The 21,935-nt window shown below is 43.0% G+C and overlaps 1 protein-coding gene across 1 annotated transcript; it reads left to right on the top strand.

Moving 5' to 3' along the window:
- The first annotated feature begins 4,824 nt into the window (after nucleotides 1-4,824).
- LOC128437178 (nephronectin) lies at nucleotides 4,825-11,290 on the top strand. Its single transcript, XM_053419228.1, has 7 exons — nucleotides 4,825-5,043; nucleotides 6,364-6,488; nucleotides 7,450-7,542; nucleotides 7,665-7,787; nucleotides 8,306-8,425; nucleotides 9,632-9,766; nucleotides 10,430-11,290. The coding sequence occupies exons 1-7, from the start codon at nucleotides 4,979-4,981 to the stop codon at nucleotides 10,636-10,638; spliced, it is 870 nt and encodes a 289-aa protein (XP_053275203.1). The 5' UTR covers nucleotides 4,825-4,978; the 3' UTR covers nucleotides 10,639-11,290.
- Nucleotides 11,291-21,935: the final 10,645 nt, after the last annotated feature.

Below are 21,935 nucleotides of genomic sequence, written 5' to 3'. Positions count from 1 at the left end.
AAATGTTCAAAATGCCCTGAATCCAAACCAGCGAATCTTGCTTTAAATTATTCTTGATCATTGAATACATTTTAGAAGTCACTCAGAGCTGTGTTGGTTATTGTTGTCACGACCTGTTGGAACATATGAATAACATGAAGACATTGAGTCACATTAATGTCCATGAAATGAACAAATGTAGTTTTTTCTTCCTAGTACATTGAACCATTGAAATTTAAAAAATGTGGAATATTGCCCCCAGTCGTGTTCAATAACCCTGAACTACCCACAGAGCTACTTTACAGAGACTTCAATCACAGATGAGTTTTGTTCATTTCAATGAGGGAATTTAAATGAATGTAATATTAAGGCTTGTCCTGTTAATCCAATAATGAGTCTACTTGTGGTTTGACATGAACCCTCACCGCCTGGATCAGACTGAGGCAGATGATTTCAGATGGTCCATCTGCAGCCATGCAAGTGATCAGCAGCATGGTGATGGATGGCGTGAGGTGTCCACCCGATTTTCTGCCTTCAAATCTGTTACATCGTCCTCGTTCCACATCACTGCTGTCCTCATCAGGCCCTCGCAGGTGTCCCGTCCGCTGACCTCACCCCCCGACCTCCACCCTCTCACCCCTCACACCTGACCTCCAGCAGCTCACCCCTCACACCTGGACGACCCCCCTTCTGCAGACCCCCTCAGAACTCTGACCCCAGACTGTCCATCATTCTGAGGTCACCTGTGAAAAACATTAAGCAAAAAAACGATAGTTGCTCGGTGGTGATGAAAGTCTCGACACAGCTACACCCAAATCTGAGAAACACACCATCCACCCACGATCACCACGGCCAGAGAATTTCTCTTTCTCTAAGTACAAAGATATTCCACTCTCACGACTTCCAGGTTGTGTAGGGGGCGCTCTCTGGGTGGTCCAGAATGAATGGGGGCCTATGGAGCTACAGCCCTAAAACAAATTGGTCTTTATGTTTTCGGTATAATAGAAACAACAGATCTAGTTCATTTAGATTAGATGTGTGCTTTTTCAATCCATTCTATACCGTTCTGGGACATCATGCACCACATGAAACTTAACGAGCCTGTTTTTTACGTGCACGTGGAATATGGTCATTAACGCCAGAGTGCATGACCCATTAGCAGCTGCTACATAACCCCCCGATTTCCATTTGTCTTAACTCCTCATCCTCCTCATCGTCATTTCATTGTGATGTGACTTCACCTCTTGTAGAAATGTTTAATAAAATGTTTGGCTTTTAATCAAGAAGAATGTGTATATGATTCATTTAGTTATTTAGCTCCATTCTCTCCAGTTCATTTAGAACTACCTTCCTCCAGCTGAATTTCAGCCATTAATAGGAAAGGGGACAAACTCTCCATAGATGGGCTCTGATAGGAATGTTACAGGACTTACATCCCCAAAAGGACATCCACCAAGGATTATGGTTATTAATTTATTCATCACCATGTTGTACACCACACTTCCTCCTCAGATCTTAATAAAAAATATGTTGAGTAATATCAGTTTCTTGCATTTCACAAAAAAAGGAGTGAAAGAAAACACGCACATACCAGTATGATCTTTACATATTCATTCTTACATACTGCACATTCATAATGTACATTCATGTATGTGTATTAAAACCAGATGTACTTCTGCACTTTTCCATGTGTGGACTTCTGCTTACAAGCGCATACATGGATAAAGACAAGGAAGTAGTTTACACTATCTGCAGTTTGTTTGTCATGTGAGAGGGATATGAAAAAAGCCTTTTCTACCAGTGTCCTTGTTTATCTCAGGTCTCTCCAGTGGGAATAGACAACCTATACCCACAGTTTTATATGAAGTGGTGGTAAATCTTAAACTTGTAAATTCTATAAGGATACACTGCATTCCCATTTACTTATCAATTAATACATTTTAAGTTTATAATGTTTCACATCTACCTACAACTCCATACACTTCTGTTTGTCTTTCTGTCTGTATGTGGAACTGTTCCTCTCATCAGTTTCAGGGCCTGAGGAGGCTCAGTGCCTGATTTGGTGTATTTCCGCCACACGCTCAGCAGCAACAGCAGCAGTTGGGACTTCTCAATGTAAGAGATGACGATGATCAGGACAACAACAAGTTTATAATGATTGATTCTCCAGTTCGTGGTTCTGCTTTGTTCCCCTGAACTCTCAATGAACAGGTGAACAGCTCTTTGTGCAGCAGCGGTGTTGCAGCTTCAGGGTTTTGTGAACTGGGTCCATGCAGCTGATATATATTTGGCTTGACCCAATCCCCCAATCACTGCAGGTCACTTTCACAGTATTAGACAGAAAGCTGCAACCAGCATCACCACCGGCCAAACTAACCTGGAACTGCCCAAGTGGATTTAAACTTGTATCTTCCTTGGAAAGTGTCAATATTTCAGTGACTCCAACATATAAAGCATTAAAAGGATTAAAGGGGAAGGGAGCAGAGAGTTACTGCCATGTTAATATTTAGCAGCCTCTTGACATTTCAAGTCCAAATAAAGTCATTAGTGTCTGTGTTTAACTCTGAGACGACGGTGAGCAGTTATAACATTAAATTTAATTTGACTTTCCAGTGAGCTGCTGGGTATTTTTCTTTTACTGCTCGGTTACCTCAAGCAAAATTTGCAAATGCATCTGAATTCTCTGAACGTAGTGCAGCCGCCTGCCAGCACCCCATAGGAACAAGTAGAATTTAATGAGAGCAGAAGGGGCTGCCTATATGTGCCGTGTGTGACTGACCACCAACACTGTTCCAGGAATCTTATTTTCACATTGTGTGGGGGGAGGGGGGGATTCACTCCAACCTCATCATTTATGAACGATATGTAATATTCTTTGAGCAGGTGGGGGTGGGTGGGGGGAAGGCCCCTTGAAATGACATCTGATTCCTTTGTGGGGCATCCCTTTTCAATTTGAGGAATCAAAGACCACCAGTGCGTTACACCTCTAATGTGGTCGAAAGGGAGATCTGCAGATTTGGCACGGACACACATTGGAAATCTCAGTCCTCTCCCACCACGTCCATGCTGGCAGACGGTGGAGAGCCCACAGCGCAGCTCTCAGATCAGCAGCCCCTTGCACTTGCCACACACTGCGCTCGCACCGACAACGTTTATCATTCCGTTTTTTACTGTTGACGGCCACTTTCTTTTTCTTTCACTCCGTTTCCCTCGCTCCTTTCCCCTTTGGCAGGCGGGATTAAGTTTAATTGTATCGTTTATGACAGATATGGAGTGAGGTCTGGCTCTAATTCAAGGCAGACCATGCAGAGCTATTTTATGGTTTCTTTCCACCTCGCTCGCTGATGTGTGGTGGTGACACATTTGACAAAAAACAGTCAAGACAGAGGTTTGGGCGGAGGAACAGAGTGTGTGTCTGTGTGTGTGTGGTTGGGGAGAGATACAGAGTTGAAACTGAACTCAGACACACAAGTTTAACACACACACACGTCACCTTTAACAGACACCAGCTCTTGTCGTCCATCCCCTCATACAGTCACGTTTTGATCGGTTGAATCTAAAACCTGGGAGCGCCTCTCCGCTCTGGTCTCCTCTGCAGCGGTGACACCCCGGGGCCACCTACCCCAAAAAAGTAATCTCACAATTAGCTGAGTGGCTTTTGGGAGAAGCTGCCAGAGATCTGCCACTTGTTGTTTTGAGGTCGCACAATTTTCGGCGTCAATTGAGAGCAGAAGAGTCTGGTTTGCTGTAAACTGGTTAAACAGGCAAAATAACATTGGCCCTGGTGTGTAGAGGTCTAATCAGATCCTTCAGTGGCCCTGAAGGGAAGCGAAAGCATGACATCAAGTTCCTAACAGCTGATGTTCATTCATTAGACAGACGCAGCATGGCCCTGTCTGTGTGTGCGTGCGTGTGTGTGTGTGTGTGTGTCTGTGTGGTGAGTGGACCACCAGGCGTCCAGACAAGGACTCCGCCTTTGAGCTTAATACAACTGATTGCACTCTGATCAGAGCTGGTAATGGTTACGGCTTCAAAGGCCCGACCTCTGAGGCTGCCAGCGCTTATTTCCGACCCTGAGACCTCGGCCCCAGTCTTTATAAAACACTTAGTCATCCTCTGTGTTCGTCTTGGAGTCTAAGTATTCCTTTATTGTTTTAATAAAACCTATTTTCATGTAATAAGCAGCAAACAAAAGGAAGAGTGATTGAGTGCGTGATTGAACTTTGGAAAATGTCAGAAAATGTGGACTCCTTTGCTTTTCACATATGAGGATCATACCAGGAGATTCTCCGGGTCAGACACATTCACCACATTGAGGCGAGGGCACCTGGGTGAAGCAAGCAGACGACAGCATGTCTGTCTTTATTACCTAAAGCTCTCAAATGTCTTTGTCTTTACAAGTTGGCATCTTCATCTGTGTCTTCGGCTCTGATTTATGTTCTCACATGCAGCCCCTCAGCACGATGTCCCGGACCTGGAGGTCTAAAAGCAGCTTTGGTCGTGTTTCCGTGTTCTCTGACTATTCAGAAAAGTTTGATAATCACCTCTTTATCTGCATCCGAGTTTCCATTGACACCAGAAGACATGACAGTTACTATTTGTTGGTTCTTGTTGGTGATGGAGAAGTGGACCTTGAGCAGATCATTGTTTCACCATCAGGTTATTTAACTGGTGTTTTCTTTGCATTCTCCAACACATATTCCTCTGAAGTCCTTCTCATCCCCCCCCCCCCCCCCCCTTTGTCCCCCTTTGTTTTGCACACAGGTGAGCTGTCACTCCTCCTTCTCTCAGCACCTTACAATTACACCATGTGACCCCCCCCCCCCCCCCCCCGGAACACACACACCTCAAACACTCACACCGACACAAACCCATCCAAAATTACCTTTTAAACACACACACACACATCAGGAACCGAGCGCCTCTGTGACAGAGCGAAGGTGTCGGAGCAAAGAGGAAGCGAATATGAACTTAAAAGGTTAAAACGTGGTGGAAGAAGATGGTTGAAATAAGCCGGCGGGTCTTTGTGGTGACGGTGCATTTCATCAGCATCTCTGTGGCAAGGTAAGAAAGAAGAATTTTTGACTTTTAACTGTTTTTTAAAGTTATTCAAACAATATGGACTCCTTAAGTTTTCCGGAGATACATATTGCGTGAGGATGATGAGGGTTTGTGTATTTCTCTCTCGGACACACACATGTGAAATAAACCTACTTGGCCTCGGTCGAATCATTTAATAGGCTCTTATAGCTGTGTGGGTGTGAGGAGATTTAACAGCAGCTATGAGTGAAGCCCGTTCAGTGCTTTTGAATGCCATGTAGTTTATTGCACTTTTGTTTATGACAGCAGATTTTAATGATGCAGGAATTATTACTGTTCAGAATTTCTTTCTGTTTTCGGAGAAATTCAATAAGGGAATGAGGAAGGTGTTTCATAATAACAGTGGTTTCCAGTGCACGGATCTGCCAACATCCTGTTATACGTGGTTAGAATATGTGTGTAATCAAAGATGTGAAAGACTGGAATAAACAAATCCTCTGAAGAAAAATTGGAAAACTTGATCTATTCAACATCAACATAATGGATATTGCAGTTGAAATGGGAGCACAAGAAGAAGTTTGACTTTTAATAGGGAGAAAAGTTAGAATGAGTAAATGTGCAAGCGCCCCACACACAGAGGCATGAATCCTCCTGCAGCGGTCGAGGGTTCAATGCCCCCCCCGACCTTTTGCTGTTTGTCTTCTCCCAGCAAAAGGAAGTCACCATTTCATGTTTGTCAATAAAGGGTGAAAAAACTACCAAAAAGGTTTTTGAAGAAGAAGATTTCAAGGTTTCGATCAGGGAAAAAGTTAAATATTTCAATAGTTAAGTCAATAGTTACACAATTCTGGATATAAGTGCAAATGTCCTATATGATGTCAACCTTTTACTGTCGAATGTTTAGAGGAATAAAGCAGAAATGGCCCAAAACTAAGAAATATATTTAATTTGCACTAAATTGCTAGAAACAAATACAAACGATTTAAGTGAACTATCATGTGTTTGTGTTATTTTGCGCAGTGAGTGTAAAATGTATGCACATTATATTGTGCCTTTAATAAAGCCCCACTAAAGAGGTGAATGTAAGTAATCTGACAGCTATCTTACAGTATGTGTGCATCCACCATATTGATCCATTGTACATTTTGCTTTAGATTTATCATCTTTTGTGATTTGCAATCGCTTTTCCTTTTTCAGAGTTACACAACTGCTTCCAAAAACACCAAAAAGTGTCTTCAGACGATTGGGAATGAAATATAAAGTCTTTGTCCAGGAGTCTGAGTTGGGAATGTGAACCCCTGAGGGCGAGACGATGCTTAATGATCTGATAACCTTCTGTCCCAGTGTCCACAGGTCAGTGGAGGATGTGCTGGAGCACAGCGGGGGTCGCGCCCGTCCGGGACTCTGCAGCTATGGTCAAACTACTTCCTGTTGTGTGGGATGGAGGAATGTTAACGGCATTTGTCAGCGTAAGTCGCTCTGCCGATCAGTGACGGCTACAATGACACAGACCCAGAGTTCACAGGTTATCAGTGCAGCATCTCAGCAAAACAACAAAGGAAATGAATGTAAAGGACACAGTTCTTGGCAACTTCCTTCATATAAATTGTTTTACCCTCATGTCGAAGCACCTTTTCCTCTTTATCAGTATCAGCAAATAAGTAAATGTACCTAAAAACTACACTTAGGTATATGTCTTTTTACTTCTACAGCAAACAAGTACATTAAAAACTGCATGTTACATTTGCATCACTAATAATCTATTGTAATGTGATACACTAAAATAATGAAATTCACAAGACAATTTTGCTGTTTCTTTGCCAAGTAGATTTTTTTTATAAATTCAATACTTAATTTATTACATCTACAATTTTGTTATATTGCCAAAGCATCAAATTACTAAATGTAATGAGAACGATGTCAGCTGCCCCCCCCCCCCCCCCCCCCCCGAAGCTCCACAGAGTGTTTTAACATATTTAAGTTTTCTTGTTTTTTACAGAATAAAGATGGACGAAACAACAGTTCCCCAAAAGTAAAGCCTAATTATAATGATCGCCTCCTAGTGGCTGGCTACAGTATAGGTCATAATCCATGTCACCTCTATGTTAGTAGATGAGACATGGAAGAAAGTAAAAATGCATCTGAAATCATTTTAGTTGGTGCTTATCACAGCGATGATATGTATATGTTTGTTTTTCCTGTACGATTGTTTTTAATAAACTATTTAAATCTTGTTTAATGACGTCCAACGTGCAAGATGGCGGCACACCAGGATATTTTTAGCTGGAGAAACCTCCATTGATCAGCATTTAAGTAGACAACTGATTGCCAACGCAGTTACTATATAAACAAAAACATATGTGGCGCTTTAATTATGACATCTATTATCAATATATTTATTTTTTCATATTTGTCCGTTGTCGTCCACAGCTGTGTGCGAGCAGTCGTGCATACATGGAGAATGTGTGATACCAGACAAGTGTTTGTGCTCCAGCGGCTACAAAGGCCCCCTGTGTGATGAAGGTAGAGTATAACCATTATCGGACCTATGGTTTTAATTTCTCCACCATTACCTGTGTTGCTCTGCATCATTTAGCACCAGGACTTCTATACGCTGCTTGAACAATGTTTCCTATTGACTCCAGATGTGAACGAATGCGGTTTGCCGGAGAGGCCGTGTACCCAGCGCTGCATGAACACACACGGTAGCTACCGCTGTTACTGCGAACCTGGATTCACGCTCGGCCCAGATGGATCCACCTGCACCAGTGAGTCATTTCCTCTTTAAACAGAACATTTAAAACTAACAAGCCGGTATTTAAAAAAAAACCACATGAAGGAAATCTCTGAGCTGACGGATGATTTTTCTGACGTTGCATAATTTTCTCCACGAAAAGCCCATCTGCCATCTTTATACCATAATTGGAGATTAAAGTATCCGAGGACTTGGCACCGAGTTTGCACACCTTGCTTAGCTCACGTAAATGTTTAGATATTCACAGTTTATATTATAGAATGTGATATCATAACATAGCTTTGTGGTGAGGTGGTATTTCAAGTGCAGCAATGTAAATGTGTGATTTATGTAAGATGCAGATGTTTGGTCACCATTTTTTGTTCACGGCTTCATTACTGCTCCCAGTGCTGCCGGGCCTGCACTCGTGTGTGTGTGTGTGTGTGTGTGTGTGTGTGTGTGTGTTTGTGTGTGTATGTTGTGTGTGTGTGACATCCAGTGGCCCATTTCTCGGTTGGATCCTCAGCCAGTGTTTCCCTGTTTGTCTTCCAGGAGCGGCCGCATGTTCCTCTCCCCGCTGCCAGTTTGCTTTCCAGATGGAGAGGGGGGGAGAGCCGCGCTGCCTGTGTCCCCCCGGCCTCCACCTGGCCGCTGACAACAAGACCTGTGAAGGTAGAGCCTCTTCTGAAAACACCCCCTCAGCTCATTAGCACGGTGAACCCCTCACAGCTACTGTAGATAGACGCCTCACATGTTTAGATGTGTAACTTCTCACGTTTCTTAGCCTTGGCAGCAGATTCTTCCAGGTTGTATTCCCACCTCCTCTTTTGGGATAGGTTTTCAAAATGTCTTCATTTGCATACACATGTCCTCTACCTGCAGCTGACTCTCCGATGGCACATCCGCAGTGGGACTGTCCACCTACAAAACAAAAAGCCTTTAATTACCTGATGTTAAAAAACAACAGGACCCTGTACTCCCTCCTTTATGACAGAAGTCCCTCTCGATACCTCGGCAGCAGCCGGCGCCTCCTGTCCTGTAATGAACTGATCCTTCCTCAGCCTCTCTCACGGCTGTTAAAGAGACATTCTATCACACAGTGGGGAAGCTCAAGCAGTAATCCACGCTTTTGTCTTTGTCTCGAAAAAGAGATAACCTCATGTAGAAGAGACTATTCTGTTCAAATAATAATAAATAAGGATAATTCACTTAGGTGGTGGTTGAACCGATTTCAGAAAACTGGTGTGAGATTATTTCAAGAGCTGTATCTGTTCATTACTAAGAAATGTACAGTGTGTAAGTCTCGAGGGACACAACACCTCAAGAAAAACATTTGTGCATTTGGGTCACTCCCCTGTTTCTGAACAGCAGTGTGTCTTTCAAAGCTCCAGAACAAAGAGGTGGTTGAAGGTCAGAGTACTAATTTGTGCCCCTCGAGACTTTTTGAAGGTAATTATTGTTTTGAGCAGAGACAAGAAACATTTGGGCACCTTGTCCTTGAGAGGTGAGTGTGTGTGTGTGTGTGTGTATTTGTGTGTTTGTGTGTGTGTGCATTTGTAGGACCTTTTCGAGGATAAACAGCAACCTTGTCAGGACCAGTAGACCTCATGGCGACCAAAGCCCTGTCATAATAGGGCAGGATGTAATTTCTGAGGTCCTGGTTAAGGTTTGGGGTAAGATGAGAGCTGTGGTTGGGTTAAGACATGAACTAGTCGTGGTTGAGGTTAGAGATAATATCTTGGTTAAGCTGTTCACAATGAGAGCCAATGCAAAGTATTGTGTGTTTACAAGGACAGAAAGTTTGTACTGCTCCTCTTCACAATGAAATGAAACAAACCCTGTTTCTGGTGTCGGACACGTGTGTGTGTTTTGTTGCAGATGTGGATGAGTGTCAGCGGGAGACTGACGCGTGTCCACCGCGGCAGAGATGCAGGAACACGTTTGGCAGCTACACGTGTGTGTGTCAGGACGGTTTTGTGACGGGGACGCTCAAGGGCTCGCTGCGATGTCGAGGTAAACGTACCCCCCCTCTGTTTGTTGGTGCAGATGGTTTCTCATCTACACTATGTGAGGACGTGCTTGAATATAAGATGTATGCTCTTTTCATTTTGACATAATTTGCGTCAATAAACACTGAACTTGAGGGGAAGCTCTCCGATGTGTTGCATGTTGAGATGATGTGCTATCCGAACCCCGGACCCGCTCACAGGGACGCCCATGAGCAAGATATTTTTGAAGCCACATTCAGACCGGTTCCATGTCAGCCCTTGCAAACGACTGAATGGATCAGAGCACGGCTCCACATGTTCTCCTCATCTGCCTTAATTGGCAGAGAGGGGGATCAAGTGAAGATGTGCTTTGGCAGCGGAGGATCCACAAACCATGTTTATTTGATGAGCGCTCGCAGATCACCCACTCAGCTGTGGGCTCACACACGAGCTGTTTTCTGTTTTCATCCATGTGATGAGCATTGCAACATTATCTCTCCAGCAGGTTTGAAACAGACGGCTCTGGAAAAAAACCTATTCCCTTCAACACACTGATCTATTGTGACTTTACAATGAAGCAGCTTTGGCTTAAAATCATGCTGCGAAAATAAATAAACAGGATGATTAAATATCTCACAAGCACTAGTCACCTATTCACATTCTAATCTCCTTCTATTCCCCTGCCCAGATAAGGACGAATGTTTAACCGGGTCTCACCGGTGCAGCCGCCACGCTCAGTGTGTCAACACAGATGGTTCCTACACCTGTCAGTGTTTGGGGGACTACTTTGGCAACGGACGCACCTGCTGGCCCAGGAGAGCCCCGCAGTCCAAGGCTCTCATGTACTTCAACTACAAACTCTCCAGAAGGACGAAGACAAGACCACCTCCGTCTTAGAGCCACCGCTCCAACCTTCCATGGCTCAAACCAAAGGGACATTAAACTCAAGAGAATCATTTAAAAACCATTTACGCAACGTTGAGGAGTTTCAGAACATACTGGCTAATCTTTTTTGTCAAGTAATGTTGAAAATGCTTTGAGACAAATGGAAATATTTTGGCCTGTAAACCTGTTATCTCTCTCCCTGTTCAGCAAGGCTTCGTTGTGTTGCCTGTTTGTCTCCTGTTGAAGAAACCCATCATTTAACAAACACACAACAACAGGGACGTACTCTGTACTTTGCTTGTGAGCCCCGAACCAAATGCACTGTGATGACAGAGGGGTCTTTACACTGGCATCACCGGTGTCACAGGAACTTCAACCCTGTTATTGCCGGTGGGACGAACTTTGTAGCCGACAACAACCTGCTGTGCAGAAGATGCAAAACACTGCACGCGCATCATTTGTAATTTATTTAATATTCCAGAAAGTGTGAGTTTTCTTCAGGGTTCAAACGCAGCGCATTCGAATTTGTCAATAAAAGGCTGACCTCTGGTGGCTAGATAAGGAACAATGTCTCTAAACTTAGGAATTTGGGTGAAAAGACACTTACTGTGATTTTGAAATAAAGAATTTGAACAATTGAATAAAACAAAAAGATGGATTGAAAGGTTTTGCAGGCATGTGTTCAACGCTGCTAGCACCCAGACTGATGTTTTCATACCTCACTGTTGATCCTCTGCCCTCTTCCTCTGTTGTGCCACAGGGAATGTTTTCAGACCCACTAAGTCACTACCACACAGCGAGAGAGCGCAGACAGGTCAGACCAACCAAATACCAAGTATCTGTGTCTGTCAGCAGCTGTCTGGAAACCTCTTCCTGTGTTCAGAGAGGGCAAGCCTGGAAATTGAAGTTTGTTTTTGATGTTTTTTCCCCAGGTCAATTTCACATTTCCTTCCGAACGCTTAGGATCGTGACCCCAGGAGAGGCGGAATGGCAATACTTGAAGATAATAACTGTAATGATGGGAGATGGTGGAAAGGAGGGCACTATGTGTCGCCGAGTCAGGGCCTCAGTGGTCGTCGTGCAGGCATTAGAGCGCCGTGAGAGTCGAGCTTTGCAGTGAGAACAAGCAGCTGCTGCCTGCTGAAGGGCCCTGCCACTGACCCTATTCATCCCAACAGCAGGTGTCACACCAAGTCCCCGCCGCGGCCTCGCGCACACACACTCACACATGTGCTCCCCGCTCGCGCACACACACACACGCCCATGTGCAAAATCACCGAGCCCAGCGCACATTAGGGGGGACCTGGAACTACTTACAGAGAACAAAGAGGGAAATCAGACAAAAATGCAGCCTCTTCGAATAAATCTCACCACAATGCTGAGAAAAATCCCCGACCTCACCCCCAGAAATGCAAGAAAAACCTGGTTTCTCCCTTTTCAAAGCAGTCAAAAGTGTCTTACAAAAGCAGAAATAGAAAACATTTTGGATAAAAGGATCCAGGCCCCTTTCTGAAAAGGACCTCACACCAAGTTGTGTGTAATTCCAACCAGAACCTGGTTTATTTACCAAAAAATAATAAGATTTAATGCCAAAGCACTTAGCGCTACAAATAAAGGACAACAAGTGGTGGGCACACTGAAGGGATCGAGGGAGGGGGGAAAAAAAGAAGACGACGCCGGGGTGAAAATGTTCCCTTTTCTTGTGCTTGTTATTTTCTGGTCCTCTGTTTACACGACACACAGGATTTCACATGGAGGCGCTGCAACAGGAGCGGTGGCGCTGGCGCAGAATAGCCTCTGCAACATAAAAGAAAACAGTAAACATGTCAGAGGAATTTGGACGTCTGCAGTGACACGAGCTCTCGCACCGAGGCCACGGCAATTTCACGAATCAAAGCGCTGCTGCCTCGGCTCTCCCCGCATAAAGCAAAATCAACATTTATCCTGAGAAAGTGAGCAATGATGCTGACAAGTGCACAGAGCCAATGGCAACACAATAGCAGAGATGCTAGGAACAACCGTGCCACCCACGATGCTGAAAGAGCGCGCTTTCAGAACGCCACCGCTGAACTGTAAAAACCACTAAAACCCCTGTCCTGCCCATACTGTCCTTTTCACTTTAGCTTGAAATAAGCCAGTCCTTGTTTCCCCGTGCTCCGTCGGAGAAGTCTTTTCCACAGCAAATTCTCTTGTTATGCTCCTATAAGGGAGAAAACAGTGCAGTGTTTCCATGAATGAATTGCAATTAGAAATGCTGACCACTCCCACTCAGGGGTGATTATAAATCTTCTTAGGAAGCCATTTTCCCTCGCTTGCCTTTGCCTACTAGCGGTGTAGAGACTGTGACGGCTCGCTGCCTCCAGCAACCTCCTCAGATTCCTTTTTATACACACAACTGAATGTTGCTAAAATGAGCCGAACTAAATAAAACTGAGCTTATTGGCTCCTTTGCCACATCATTCCCTGTGTTTGTGAATCTCGGCCCAAAATAAAAGAGCTAAATAAAGGAAATAAACGAGGCGCATTTGTTTCAGTTTCTCACCACAGCAGCTTAAACCAACCTTCAACCATGGGGATAATTCCAGCTTCCTGTTATCTTGAAGGCAGCCGTGTCCTCACAGTCACTTTTAAATCACATTATGTAGAGTAATGCATTTGAGTCACGCTCTCCTGCGTGACCCCAGGAGGGAAAAGGCTTCATGTGCATCATGTTTTTTCTTGTAATTCTCTATGTAGTCCTGATAAAAATCCTGATTGTTGTGTGTGTATGTGTGTGTGAGTGTGTGTGTGTGTGTGTGTTTGTATGTGTGTGTGTGTCTGTTTTCCAGGTATTATCATGTTGTGGAGAGCTAAATATGTTCATACAGTCACTTTATCGGGTCATTTCTTTCGTATGGGGACAAAAAACAAGTCCCAATGATATTCATCATTACATTTTAAGGTGAAGACATGTTTTTATGTTTTAATGTTAGGTTAAGGTCAAGTTAAGGTTAGTTTCAGGTAAGGTTTAGGTTTAGGTTAAGGTTAGGGTTAGAGCAAGTAATCACTATGGTTAAGGTAAGTCTCCAGAAAATCAATTCAAGTCAATGTTATGTCTTCTGGAGTCATGGAAACACCACTATGTGTGTGCGTGTGTGGGCCTGTGCGTGCGTGTGTGTGTGTGTGTGTGTGTGTGTGTGTGTGTGTGTGTGTGTGTCAAAGGCTGAAGGAAAACAACCTGATGTGGAAATATCCGTAAGACCTCAAACGTCTTAAAAATGGAACTCCCAGACACCCTTGTTCGAGACACACACACACACACACACACACACACACACACTTCCTCTTTCTTTCAGACAGACTGAGCGTCAGTGTATCACTGACCTTAATTCATGTTTCAAGTCCACGTGATGACTTTGAACTCTGTTTGAACAGTAAAAAAAAACACAGCCCTATTTTTCCTCTCCTCTCTTCTGTCTGCTCATATTCTCCCCACAAGGTCCATATAACAACTGGAACCGCCACGTCGTAACATGAAAGTGGAGACTTGACCTGACCGGAATCCACTGTGCCTAAATCATTCTTAATATGAGAGCCGGGCGGCCTTGTTCGGGGGGGATTATCCTCGATAGGACAGGAACGATTTCCAGCTAATCTATACAGGAATGCCCACTCCGGAGAAGGTGAGGGGAAGTGGGGAGCTGGGACCAAAGAGGCCAACACACTTCATTATTCTTTTGTGCCGCAATTAGAGCCCAACCGCTGAGGAAGGCAATATGTTTCTGTTCTTTTCACATCGTGTGCGTCCTCAAAGGTGCAGAGAGAAGAGTTTTCTTTCTGGTTTAGTGCAACATCAAGTCGATTTGTTGATTTATCATTTGATCAAAAAAACAGTCAATAATTGCCAAGCATTCTGGTTACAGCTCGATTTGCCGCCATTGTCGGGGAAGATTTGATGGGCATTCATCACTTTTCTGAAATTCTACACAAACAATTGGTTGAATTAATAAATTAAACATCAATAAAAATGCTTATGTGATCCATAGACATGTATATAAAGATGGACGACATGGCACCTCCTCAAACGTGAAACGCCAAAGGGTCAAGATCACCACCTGGTGGCTGGTCATAAATCCTGCCTCCCAAATGTTAGTCGATGGAACATGGACCAAATTGAAAAGTGTAAGTACTGGTCAAATATTTTTCTCAAAGACGTTTTTCTATCATTGAAGCTTTCATTCCACTGATGAGAACTAAAATCAATTGTGTGAAAGGTCTTGATTGACAGCTTAGACTGACTTGTGATTGGTCGAGTGCGTGTCTAGATGGGACCATGCTACTGCAGCTTCAGTTCCATCTGGGTTTGTTTCCTGAAAAGCTTAATTTCTGGATGGTAAGAGGAGGTGGAGATGTGTCGTCATGTGATGAACACACAACTCTTCCCTACGACTCTACAGATCCTTTTAGCTTCTTTCAGCTCATTGTTTTGGTTCTATCGCCTGCAGGTTTGTTTTGCCTTGAGGAGATTACAGCTCTCACAGCTCTGAGATCAGACACAGATCTGATGAAACCTCCATACTAAACCTGATCAAAGTTAGCAACTATAGTCGGTGAATACAGTGGAGACTTCAAATGAATTATAATGTTAGTCATTGTCTTCTAAAGATGTCTCATCAACATCAGACGATGATAATATATCATTGTTGTGTTGACAGCCGGTTCTCCTGCCCCCAAACAATCAGTAGAGCAAGCAACAGTGAATTAATTCAACTCAGCTGCTGCGGTGGGAGGGCTGGGATGCATATAGATACGTATAGATGCATGTTAGCATGTATGTGAGTGTTTAAGAGAAAGTTCTGGCTGGAGGAGAGGTGGGCACAGTTTTAATCATCGCTCCTCTGGAAGCTGGAACAGTGGAATCGTTGTGGAAAAGGCCACAACAGCTGCAGTGGCTGTTTGCCGGCTGCCCAACAGAGATCTCACTCCCACCGTGCACCCGTCCAGCTACTTCTCTCTCTTTCTCCTCCACTCCTGTGCTAGTTCAGGTGTCTGGGGCAAGCGAAGGAAGAAGCACTGGGTGGCATCTACCCAGACTGGCCGAGCTGGCAGCGGGGACCATGTTGAGGAATGTATGAGAGGCTTGCTGGCAGGCTCGTCACTTGGCAGGTCATCCCGCAGGGGAATCACTCAGTGAGAGCAGAGTGCGGCCAATTCCCTGTCAGTGGCCGGTGATCTCACAAGGGCAGTCGTCCGGGGAACATAGACCTCGACACAGAGAGCGACTGTAGTCCCGCTGTGTAATACCTTCCCATCCGTCTGCCGCGCCGCCACCACACCCTGTCCCCTGTAGAGACTCACTCTAAGTTCTCACAGTGGAATTGAGAAATTAAAAACTGTGTGTTCTTCTAAAAACATCAGTGGGTGGAAATTGTTTTACTACACCAGAGGCGCTCAGTTTGTGTGTTCGTTGCACTTGATCTGAAGGCCACTGTAACAGTTGTGACAGGAACAGGAGCAGAGCACAACATGATTCATGTGTTTACAGGATTTTGAGGAAGACATAATTTGATGCTGTGTTAATTGCTCATATGGATCTTGGGCCAAAGCAAAGGAGACAAAGTGTTGCTCAATGAAACTTCCCCATTTCCTGATGCATTTCTGAAAGCCTGACGAGCCGGGCCAAACCGAACCTCAGTTTCCACTTAAGCTAAACTTGAGGAGGAACCGACAACCTCAAAACCTCACCTCAACCCGACCGCACTGCAACCATCGCTGGCACTGGGTCCCATCGCGGAGACATTATGAACCATCGGTGGAGATATTGTTTTACTTTAGGCTTCACTCTGTCTACTTTGGCTCCACAGAGATCAACACTGTCATCCACGTTAGCGCCGTGATTTATTGGCAAAATGTTTCAGTTTAAAAAAATAAGTTTGTCTATTTTGACGGAAAAGTTTAAATAGTTTGATGTGGAATGTTTCGTGAAGCAAGAGTCTGATTTTCCATCCAAAAGAACCAATGTTTAGCTTCGACTCACGTGCTGCCAAGAGACTCCTCAAGGCGCCTCTGACACGGCCTCCTGGAGCATGGGAACGGTCCGCAGTGCAACACTGACATCTTATGGACAACTGGCACATGTGCATACAAACATCAACAACTTGTTGATGACGCACCTGGAACTGGTGTTATTATCCTATAAGAAATTACCTTTTCTGGCCAGAATGCTCTTACAGCTCTGCAGCAAGTTTGTGTGTGTTTATACATCCAACACGTCTCTCATGCTTATTTGCACCCTCACCACTGACTTTACTGTATATTTTGTTCATTCTGGCATTAAATATTCTAATATATATATAAAAAAAAACCTTCTTCCTGTGTCTTCCTCTGGTCTGTCATGGCTCTAGAGCAGAGTCTTAACACTCTGCAGCTTCATGAAAATCTGAACAAACACAGTTTAATGTGAGTAAGATTTAGGTCAAATGGAGATACTGGCAGAAAATGTATATATCATTACTATATATCCTAGTAATGTTAATTAGTGTGTTTCCTTTAATTGTGCAAATTCCTGTTTTCATTCCCCTAGAATGGGCCTTTTATATTTAAATACTTTATATTTACTTTAGGAGCGGGTCCTCTCTAAGTTGTGTGTTTTACAGGAGCCCAAACTGGACAAACTAGCTTTTGAGTTTTTATGACAACTGAAGGTCAACACAGCTTATCTCTAATGTTTGCAAGGGGAGGGGGAGGTGAGGGGTATTCAGCTGCAATACGCATATCCACCACTAGATCAAATTGGCGCCCTTCAACATACACGCGCAAACTATCATGCATCCCCAAGGACTTTTGGACTGTAAACAGATGCACACACAGGCAGACAAATTTGTAAGCTATAAAAAAAACAATAAAAATATAATAAAAGATATCAAAAGAGTCCTGTACTGATAGCCTATCATGTCATTTCGACACAAATAAACATGAATGATGTCTACAATCGGGGTGATTCTTACCTCTATATTGTTCTTTCTTCTCCTCCTCTACTTTGCGGTGCTTTCTGAATTGTGCACCTAATAATTTAATATTTTTTTGATTCATCATCCTGCTATGAGGAACTGTTGTGAAGTGAAATGAGACTCCCTTCTTTTTTCTTCTGTTCATGCTGAAATAAAGTGGATTCACTTTGTCCGACGTTTTCGATAACATCTTTATAAAACACCTCATTAGCTTCACACTACAAACCCTATGGTGGTGGTGGGGGGGGGGGGGGGGGGGGGGTTGAGAGAAGATTCCAGATTCATTCACTAGACTGGCACTCAGTAGAGCTCAACAGAGCCGTATAGGTTCATCTCTGATCCATGCAGCTTCCTTCTACCAAGTTGTGTGGTTATTGGTTCAGAAGTTTTTACATAAACCTGTTGACTAACAAATCAGAGATGAAAACATAACCTCCTTAGCAGAGGTAATAAAACCTCTACCCATTTATCAAGGAAACGTCACCAACATTAATAATTATTAGAAACACAACAGGAAATTAAAAGTAGAATGAAATGTTTCGAGAATATCTAAAAAGTTGACGGGTAATTTTCTGTTGGTCGGCTTATCAATTCATTTATTAAAAGCTTATTTTCCCCTGCTACTTAGTCTATAGGGTTTTTATATCGTGTTCTATTTACATTGTATATATTGGTTTATTTTTGCCGTGCACTGATTGCTGGTTGTACATCAAATTGACCTGTGGGAGGATGGAGCTGACAGAAGCAGCATGGAGGTGAACACAGAGGGAAACTACAGGTTCTTCACATGTTCTGCAAAATGTGCTTTCCTCTCCACTAGTTAGTCTTACAAGAATGGTTACTATTTTTGATAATGATATCATTTTAAATAAATAATGAGCAAATAAACACCATTGAGGAGAGTATACAGAGTTTGTAAGAAGATATAATTTACATTTTTTCCTTTCAGTATTTTTGGAGTTCATTTAAGTATCAATAAAATATAAATTGCATAATAGATACTTCCACTAGACAAGGGTGATTATTTGGGTAAATTCCTTCATGTACCATTAAAGCTTGATTCATGTGATTCTGAGAAGCTTGAAGCCTGGAGACAAAATATTGTAATGACCAGACTTGGTCACTAAGTGATGCTCAGAATCTACTTCAACATCCTCTTGTGTATAAGGGTTCAGTTCCATCTGTTCACATAATCATTGTTTGATTTCTGAAAGACACAAATGAATAATGGTAAAGAATGAGTTACATTTTATAACTATGTCAAGCGAATTTAAATCGTCACTATTTAATTTTTAACACTTTATTTGTATATTATCAATACGTGTATTAAATGTATCTCTGGTTCATGCAATTATTTTGATACTGTTTGTATGTATTAGTACAATGTTATAAAATATGCATCTTGTATCCCCCTCAAAATACACACACACACACCTACCTTCAGTACACACACATACCACATTACCTTTACCAATCCACAGTTTTTACTATGAGCAACTCATCGTCATCCTTGTTTGGATTTCTTGCCTTTTTTATTAATGTATTTGTTGATTTCTCAATTTTGATTCTTCATTTCGGTTGTTTGTCTTATTTCGCTTTGTTGTTGTTCTTAATTTTCACAAGTTGTTTGGTTATTGCACAATAACACGAAAATAAATTCTTTAAATTGTTTTTCTCTGCAGGGACACTTACAATCAAACTTACACACTTAAACAAAATTTAAATGATTGAGAAAAATGTTCAATTCAGTCTTGTTGTATTTACATATGTAGGTGAAAGTTAATGCCCCATATATTCATCTAATCATTCCAAGGACTATGTGACTATATCAATCAAAAATTTAGCCATAGAAATGTGTTTATCATTCTTACAAGTTGAACAATGTCTAATACACAAATCCTCACAGTGTTGACGAAGGTGTGTCAGCTGACTGGACAGAGCAGGAGTGAACAATCGATGGGTGATGTCCCCCAGGGGCCAAGTCTTTAAACTGAGGACGGAGGAGAGGAGGAGTCAGGAGATGGAGAAAGCAACTCACACATGAGCGAAATGGTTGAGAGGTGACATTGTCTCGAAGGCAGCAGATGTTCTGTAAAAGTTTGATCCTGTTCAAGTCCCTATTAAACCTCCACACACACACACATAAACAGATTTACACACACACACGTCTGACCTTGTCACATGAATGCTGTAACCGCAGGGATCAATTAATGATTGGTGACATCATCAAAGTGTCTGGGTACGGTTTCTGTCCCCAGGTGCATGATGGGAGGGAATTCCCAGGTCGATCGTGTGTGTGCTTTACTTCATGTTCTGATTTGTGACTCTTTGCTGTTCCTGGTCTCAAGTAAGACCCAGCTCACAAAACATATTTTACAGCCATGTATGTTGCATGGTGGCAACATTCAGTTGATATCATGTCAGACTCAGTGTCCTGTTGCCTTCCCCAAAACATTTTTACCATTTGCTTTTCTATAAATGACCAGTACAATATGTCTATTTGCCTTTTCGAATATGTTTTCATAAGTGAATGTTTAAACGATTGTCTGTAAAATAAGATTCTACAGCAAAACATGCAGTTCTATGAGACAGTCCCGAAGAATACAGACGCTTTAGAGGATAAATCTTTCAAGTGAACGTTTGCATGTCAACATTCAAGTTTTGCAAGCTTTAACCATGGTAAAATGATAAAAGCTCTAAATTTATATATGACTGTACAGAACAGGTTATCGCCATTCACCCATTCCCACACAGTACATCTATCTTGGCACAAGACTGGGAAGCTAGATTGTCATTAGTTTTGCAGGAATATTGCAGGTATACAAAGTTAAAGTCAATCCTGAGGGGGGGACATGGGTATTTATACCAAATTTAATGGTAATCCAATCGTAGCTGTTGAGGCATTTCACTCAAATGTCAACCTCATCATGGTGCAAGAGAAAAAGGCAAAGGTTCATTAGGATTCATCCTTCGGGGCCCATGAACGTCAGTGCGAGGTTTTATGGTCGTCCACAGAGAGAGATCTCACACTGGACCAGAGTGGACCAACCTCAGACCAACATTAGCATCCCTCAAGCCACGACACTGGTGTGGCTGAAAAAGCGATAAAGATAAATAAAGCTTTACTTGGAATAGACATAGAGAGGAACGTTTTCCTTGTGGCATCACTCAGGCTTTCATGTATCGTCGTCCGTTCACAGCTCGTTTCTTTTGACCCTCGACCGTCCGTAAGGTTTCTCCGCTGGCGTAATAATTTCTTTTATTTCCCCGCTAACAATCAGTCATCGGCTTTGTTTGAGGAGCCGTCTATTTTTCGCCCCTGCAGATCTGTCTCTGGAGGCCAAACCAGGAAGAGGTGATGTCATGATGGCTATCACTTACAATGCCTCAGCCAACCCCCCCACCCCCCACCCCCCTCTCCTGAGGTATGACCTCAGCCCGGGTGTGCAGAGGGAACATCTGCTTGATGATCTGGTTAGCAGGATGCAGGTTTGATCTGATGCAAGACATTACACCAGAGAGACGGGCATTGTGTGATATGAGGGGAGATATATTTGTGATTTAAGAGTTCAGAAACAATGAGACAAGTGAAAGGTTTGTGTATCCTTTTGTAATTTATGCTCCTCAGTTGATGGAAATATTTTAAAGGCTTTGTTCCCGACAGCATGGAAATGTTTTGGTAATAGGATGCACCAACATACTTAATGCACTTCTTGAAATATTATTACCCCTACCACTTTGCATTATATTCCTCAATATCCTGCATCTGCACGCCATAAAATGAAACCCCTGTAAGATTGTAACAGGGTTCGTTCTTGACCTTGCAGTTTGACGTAGTGACGATGCAGTAGAAGGTTCAGGGGGAATCACAGAGATTCACAGACACTAAGCAACACATTCCTAAAACTCTTCAAATGCCACAAAGACCCTGAAAACATGCTGTGGTATTTTTTTGTGCGATGATTTCAATGAGTAAAGGAGTAAGATTAGGTCAGAACCTTGTATGTAGCTGAGCTGTTTGCAGTCCATTGAGGACGCATGCATGAACCCCTGGGTCTGGACGTTTTGGGAAGTTTGCCTTTCAAGCAAGCTCTTGAATCTCTTTGTCTTTCCAAGTTGACATCTTCGTTGACATCTTCCATGTGTATGGCACTTCTTTTTCATCCCGTGGTATTCTTAATATTCTGGTTTTGCATCTACTGTGTGTTAGAAATCTCATCATCACACATTCTCACTCACATTTTCTTGCTGACTTGCTCACTCTGACATTCTCTGGGCATGTATTTTTGAAGGGACCTGGCAGGTTCCAAAAAAGTTGTG

The sequence above is a fragment of the Pleuronectes platessa genome, chromosome 3 (assembly GCF_947347685.1).
Source record: "Pleuronectes platessa chromosome 3, fPlePla1.1, whole genome shotgun sequence".
Classification (NCBI taxonomy): domain Eukaryota; kingdom Metazoa; phylum Chordata; class Actinopteri; order Pleuronectiformes; family Pleuronectidae; genus Pleuronectes; species Pleuronectes platessa.
The sequence above is the reverse complement of the archived record's forward strand: the minus strand, read 5'-3'. Positions and strand labels throughout refer to the sequence as shown.